This window comes from Zingiber officinale, chromosome 3B, assembly GCF_018446385.1.
Source record: "Zingiber officinale cultivar Zhangliang chromosome 3B, Zo_v1.1, whole genome shotgun sequence".
NCBI classification, from domain to species: Eukaryota; Viridiplantae; Streptophyta; class Magnoliopsida; order Zingiberales; family Zingiberaceae; genus Zingiber; species Zingiber officinale.
Genome location: NC_055991.1, coordinates 17,360,246 through 17,367,277, shown reverse-complemented (window position 1 = coordinate 17,367,277; position 7,032 = coordinate 17,360,246). Strand labels below are relative to the sequence as shown.

At 39.4% G+C, this 7,032-nt stretch overlaps 1 protein-coding gene across 1 annotated transcript; it reads right to left on the bottom strand.

Moving 5' to 3' along the window:
- Positions 1–2,841: 2,841 nt before the first annotated feature.
- Positions 2,842–3,903, bottom strand: LOC121968103 (B3 domain-containing protein Os11g0156000-like). The gene is made up of 3 exons (XM_042518607.1): positions 3,285–3,903; positions 3,021–3,192; positions 2,842–2,933 (listed from the first exon to the last, which is right to left on the bottom strand). Exons 1-2 carry the CDS (start codon positions 3,811–3,813, stop codon positions 3,044–3,046), a joined length of 678 nt encoding a protein of 225 aa, XP_042374541.1. The 5' UTR covers positions 3,814–3,903; the 3' UTR covers positions 2,842–2,933; positions 3,021–3,043.
- Between the last annotated feature and the right edge of the window lie 3,129 nt (positions 3,904–7,032).

Below are 7,032 nucleotides of genomic sequence, written 5' to 3'. Positions count from 1 at the left end.
TTTTGTTTTGCCTTTTTTTATCGTCAGAGCTAGCCAAGACGGTAAAAAAAATGGTAAGACTTCCACTCTCTTTTCCTTTCATCCTTATAAATTGATTGACTATTACTTGTTTAAAGAAAAGACACTAATATCCTCTTTATTTAAAAAGAGATATTGTCAAACTGGTTAAAACACTTCAATTCCTACCGTCTCTAAATGCAACATCAATCTAGTGAAAGCTTTTCAATTTTGAGTGCCTAATTCCTTCGATTTCAAAATTCCTCTCCTAGCGACAACCATCAATCATCCTCTATTTATTGAACGAGATTCGGATAAAAATAGATATGTGAATATCAAGTTAATGTATGAGATGAGATAAGATATTCATATCTAAAAATGGAGCCTTATAAACTAGATATGTTGGAGTAATTGGGTACAAACTTTGAAAGTTAGAATTGTTGGTTTAAAAAAATGATTCTAAAAATTTTATTGATAAGAGTATTCGCCAAATAAGACATATTTTATTACATTAAGTTCAAGTCTCCCCAACTTTAATTCTTAGATCCGTCCTGGCCCCTTTGAAATATTCATAGATACCTCCATTATTAGTGTGTGGTTCCATATGTGAAAAATTCCTTGATTGTAGCCATAAAATCAGATTTTACTACATCCCATGTCTGCTTGTAAAACTTAAAATCATACCCATCCGACCCAGGAGCTGTTTGATCCCCAATGCTAAAGAGTATAATAGTTATTTTCTCATGTGAAGGCATCCTTACTAGCTAGGATTGCTGATCCAATGTGAGAAACCTGCCATGTTGCAAACAAGAAGGTTGAAAATCTAATCTTTGTGTAGGCAATCCAAGTTGTGACTGAAAATGAGAGACAAATTCCTGTACCACAACTTAAAATGAGGATGCAATTTGACCATCTTGCAATTCCACAGCAACAATCTCATTGCCTTTATTGTTTCTCTTTGTGAGTTGTGGTTATGCATTAAACTGGTTCAGATTTTAGTCCAATCTGTTTTCAGTTCTCAGATTAATATTGTTCATCTTTAAAAGCACAGCTCGTATCAGTAACTCTAACTACTGTCTTATCCCTCAGTTCGAAAACAAGTGGAGGTTTTCGGGAATCAAGTGGTGGAATCGCAAGTCGTGGCTCGATCAATATGTGCCATGAGCTCAGGTGTTCTGGCACTGCTTTGCAATGATAGGAGGAAGAAACTGCCCTTCACATGGCTCTTTTGTTTGAGGCAGACAAGATCATCCTTCAGTGGATATGGCTGCATCAAGTATATATCACTATAAAGCCTCAGTCAAATGAATCTTTGGTGATGCAAATTCTGTGTCGTGGTTTCTTCCGACATCTCTGGTCTTTAAAATTTACAGAGTTGATGGTTTCCACCGAGTAATATTAAATAAACACGAAAAAGGAGAAGATTAGGACCATGCAAGTCTGTCTAATCGAACGCATGAGAGGCTGAAGGAATCAACTTGATGGAGACTCTAAGGTTTAATTTAGGTTATCATGTTTGCTTTGGTTTTACTATAAGCTTTTCTGTTGGGGACTTTACAGGTTGTTGATTATACAATTCCTGATCAAGGTTGTCACATCAACGAAGCATTCTTATATATGCACCAGTGACAGGCCTGGATTACAATTTATCTAAATTAAAGGAGGATTAGCTAAAGTAGGAGACAAGGTAGCTTTAAGTTGCTGGGAATCTACCATGTCTGTCTAACCTTGTGAATTTCTTCTTACTTAACATGTCTCTATAAAGAGAGCTATGACAATTTTTAAAACATGAGAAGCAAGAAGACATTTTAGTCTAGAAAATTAAGACATTTAAATTTAGATTTCTCACAAGTCACAACTAATACCCTGAAAAAGATTAACTCAGTGGAAGCAACATATGCTTTCTAAATAGTAAACTTACTTGTGAAGTATATAAAGGTCCAGTTCATGTTCAAAGCCAAATGAGAACTCTAACAACCCACACCATAATATGTGGATGCACGATGGAGTACACTCACATGAGATGAAATGTGACACTTTGTTAAAGCACTGTACATGACATACTTGATTAAGTGCATATAGGAAGCCTTCCTTCACTCCATCATCCAACATTAGAAAATTAATTAGTTTATTAACAAGTCACATGTGCATTCCACACTAGCAATGTGTGAGGAGACCATTTAGGAAAAGTACATATCAAGCACTTTGAGCTTACAATAATACACTACTGTAGGGGGAGGGGGTTGCATTTAGCAAAAGTATGTGCCTAAGTACTTTGAATTTGTAATACTATACTATATAGTAGAAAGGAGGCAAAACACGGAGATGTCTTATCTGTTTTTGGCACACATAAGGTAAGAAGCTCCGGATGAATGCACCTTTATTTCCCCACGACTCTAGGCAACCTCTCTTGGTTTGTTTGTTTAATATTATTGTCATTATTTTTGGTGGAGATTTCAGAATATATCACGCTCTTCACGGGACGTCTCAAGTATGTAGGCATAAAAAATGGTAAACTATGAGCGAGAGGCAAAAGAGATCGAGAACCCCATCAGATTCTGTAGATTTTTCCTGAAAAATGGGAAATTAAAAACACACACACACACAAATTTAACAAGAGTGTGAGTCAGTGCTACAAGTTGAAGTATCATTCTGCGCCTTTTCAATCTGATGTTTTCTGAAACTTCACCAAAGACCCCGTACATCAAGACCCCGTACATCAGATCTGACACAGCCCTTTACAGAGAGAGCTGTTTACAGGGAAAAACTTAAAAGAAATGGAAGCAGAGATTGCCTGTAAAACCAGGGATATCTTCTCCCCTCTCCTTTTTGCTATGAGATCGGTTCAGTGGGATTCGTGAGCATGGCCTCGGATGTCCTCCCTCTCCCCATCTCTACCACTCCACCTCAACTGCTTTCCCTAGCAGCTCCTGTTGCTGTGCAAATAATGCAGACAGAAACCTTTGGTTAGAACTAGTAACTTGCCTTAGCTTGAACAACTGATAATTAAAATCATGACTAACCAATTTCTGAGATCTGGTGCTAGCTAGATTAACCATGAGGTGGAGGCCTGCACAGGCTCCGGCTCTGGCTCCGGCCAGTAATCTAAATTTACACCAAACAGTCTCAACCTCTTTGAGTTAGACGGTGCCACTGTCTCACTCTTGTGCACCCCTGTTTCATCCCTTTGCTCCTCTGCAAAGGCAATCCCTTTTCTTGTCATATATAATTTTAAACAAAAAATAAAATGGATTTCCAATTCAAAATTAAGATCGGGGTGTCGGAACCTGCATGAAGAGAGGAGTACTGATGTTGCACTGAGACACTCGACGCATAGTAAGGTGTGTTCCACGGCCCTGCAGCAGTGTTTGTCGCTGCCGGATCCCCCCGATGCCTGCAACCGATGTAGAGCCGATCGCCGTCAACCCGTCGACGCTCGAAGAGAACGACATCGCCGGCGTCCAACCGTTTTTCCTTAACGAAGCGGCTCCATCCCTTGGTGAGCACGTAGCTCTGGCTACTGGTCCAGTAAGAATACCGAAACTGCCATATCTTGCCCGAGTCGTCTTCCAAGCTAAGCAAGAGGCCTTTCTCGCCAGAGACGCCGTCCAGGGGGAAGTACCTCTCCGCGTGCTGCTTCGGAATCACCAACCGGTTGAGCTTGCCTACGTCGCTGGGAGTTAAAGGTTTTTCGAACATGAGCTCTTTGCAGGCTTCTCCCTGCTCACCTTGGTAGAGGTGCTGATACTGATACTGATACTGAAAACTCATAGGCGACTCCCAATCCCACGCTTGAAGGCGATGATGCTGTGCCATTGTTGCGGGAGAGAGAAGCTAAGAGAAGGGAGTACTGCGGAGAGTTGGTGAATGAGAGTTGACAAGTTTGTACAAACTATTACTATGCATTTATAGCCAGCCCGTGAAGCTAAAGTTTGTATACATTGATTAAAATGGCAATGTGATGAAGAGACATCCATTAGTTATAAAATTGAGGCGGCTAAGTTCATACATCTGAACATGTCAGCTATATTATAGTCTTTTTTTTTTTTTAACCTTTACCTTTTCCTTTTCTTTTTTAATAAATAAAACTTAAGTGGGAGTGAGAGTCGACAGTTTCTAAGCTTAATATAGTTTAATGAAGTCTGATGAGGAATGATCAGGTGGTGATATATAGAAGTGGCCTAATTTGTGGCCTCATCATAGCTAGCCATCCTGTGGGAAACTGCATGCAATTATAATACAAGTGGGTTGCTCCCGTTTGATAACTCCTGCCAACTTTGCAATAGAGTATTCAAGCTGCTTCCCTCAATAATATGACAGATTGATATGATCCTCTCCGTTCAGATCCAAAAATGTAATTATTTGTGTGAAAAATTACCACTGAATTAAACTGTCTGTCTTCCCCACATGCATGTACTCCTGAAAAACGCTCATGGCCGGCTGGAATCTATAACCAGCAGCGCTAGCTACCAGCTGGTTGAGTTTATTTGTGCGAAATCACAGCATGCATCAAATACATTAATGTCTTATGAATTTACGAGTTCATCTTAATTCATAGCTAGAAAAGGATGTGCACTAAACCCTTCCTTATACATACGCTTCAAATTAAAGCCTAAAAGTGCAGAGGAACTATTTGCTCATGTGGATTTAGCTATTTCTTCATGCATGCTCTGCCTGATGGGGACTAATCCACAGTATGCTATATTATATGCAGTGGAATCTATGAACTTTCAAGGATATATATATATATATTTATATGCGTGTACAAAGCCTGTCCTCACGATCTCTTCCTACTGTTGTTGCGATGTGTCAACAATCATGCTACCCACCTGCCTCAATTTAATTAATAAGCAAATGATGCTACGTACGCCTGTAGGCTTTCGGTGAGTCCACCTCACCTGGCCGGATACGTCAATACTCAGTTCCCAACCCTCTTTTTCCATGTGAAGCATAAAATGATCAGTAGGCATCTCTATTATGCAGCTTCTGCTGATTCGCTCAGACTTCCCTGCATGTGTTTTAATTTGGGGTTATCTTGAACAATCTGATGACACATGGGCGCAAACTCACAGGCATGCATTAATTAATGGGAGAGTTTCTAAGTATGCGTCTTGAACAATGATTGATGGAGAGAAACAGTGGACGATCTGGCAGGCTGAATTGGGCATCAGCTTTTTCAAGGGAGTGAGTTCAATGATTGGACTGTACCTGATGGGGATATATAGGTTAGTAGTTGACATACAGACGTCGAACAAAACATGTGAGCTCACTAGATTGCATAAATATCATTTGATTTCCTCTTGTTGATCATGGTGATGGCAACCACTCCCCGCAAACATTTGGACTTAGTAGGCGAAAGGTTGGGCCGGCTAGGCTGCAGCAACCTTTTCGGTTTCATTCAGGAATTGACCACCTTTCTTCACTATATATACCTAAAGGTTAATTAATTCACTCCCTAAAAGTCAGACCTCGTCCAGTCCGTCTGGCGACCACTGTTGTCAGATTTGGACAACTTGAAAAAAAAATGCAAGGCTTGACTAGCCAGCAGATTCTTAATGCAGGCATGCATGGAGCAGTGGTCACTAGCTAGCTAAAGCTGGTTTTGCTCAAAATTCAAACATTTCGGTGCCGAACCATTATGAACGGTGCACAAACGCGAGAGCTTCATGTTCACGTGATAACTTCCTCAGAGCATAAGCGAAATAGAAGAAAATTTACCCCCGAGGCAACGGGGACCGAAAACATTAACCATAAGGATGAGCCTTCACGTGGGACCGAACCAGCCGTCGTATGATAAATCGGACAGAAGATTTAAATATTTGATATGGAAATTTTCGTAGAAAGAAGGTGGATTTTGTGGTTTGGACTTTTTAAGAATACGGCCGGTCGGTAATGAATCTCTGGGTGGGGTTATTGCGCAAGCTGTCAGCGCTTCGTGAGCTGTCTTCGAGTTCAAAATGTGATGAAAATTAATGCTCGCACATGGATATGGTTAAAAGTGTCAAACTTTGGTCAGAGTTAGCTCCCGATTAAAGGGATGGAATGAATATAGATAAGAAAATAAATTAAAGAATTATTATAATAATATTTCTGTCAAATTTTTGTTTGGAAGAATTAATAAATAAAATTCAATCTACTGAAACGATCTAGGTTTCCATCCTAGAATTAGGAAATGAATATGATTCAGAGTTTTGTTTCTTTGTGAATCTGTCAGTTCTCTCAAGCCTTTAATTCATAGGAAAATCCAAGTCCCTTGCTGGCATTTTGCATACTGAGTGGCTCAAAAATGAGGGAATTGATGTTTCATTAGTGGACAATGGCTCAAGTGGTGTTTCATAGGCTTCCCTATCATAATTTCCTAATTCTCAGAAATTAAGAAACCGAAAACAATAGAGCTGTTGTACAATAAAACCTTCTAGCTTTATTTCCAATGGCCTAGAGATACCAGAGATTACGAAAGGCCAAAAGGGAGGGCAATAGTAAGAATCTAAATAATCTCATAATGCGCCAAAACAAACAAAGAACTTTGTGGTCCTAATGGCAGAGTTTTCTTCTCTCTAGAAATTTTGTGCGGAGAATTTTATGTGAGACTGCTCCACTCCCTATCACCCTCATTGAACTCCGATATCAAATTGACTGAAGTTTTGCACATATAGATGAAGCACAGTCACAAAATGTAATGGGAAAATAATGCAGAGAAAAAATTGGTTATTGATCTAAAAGTTAGCGTATAATTGATGGTGGAACAAAAAATAAGAGTCCTGTTTTACTATGAATTACTTGAGTGTTGTTGTCTGTGAACATATGCACCAGCTTGTCGAGTACTTGGTGATATCTTGTATTTGTTAGTGCAGATAGTACTTGGATAATTGAATCTGTATTTTCACAATATCAAAGGGTTTAAAGTTAATCCTTGAGATCTGATTTAGGTGTTAAATATGTAGGTTACTTAGCAAGAAAGTACTAGTAGATTAGGAGGATTGGACACTAGGCAATAGAATCTTAATGGATCAAGTAGACCGGACACCAGAAAGA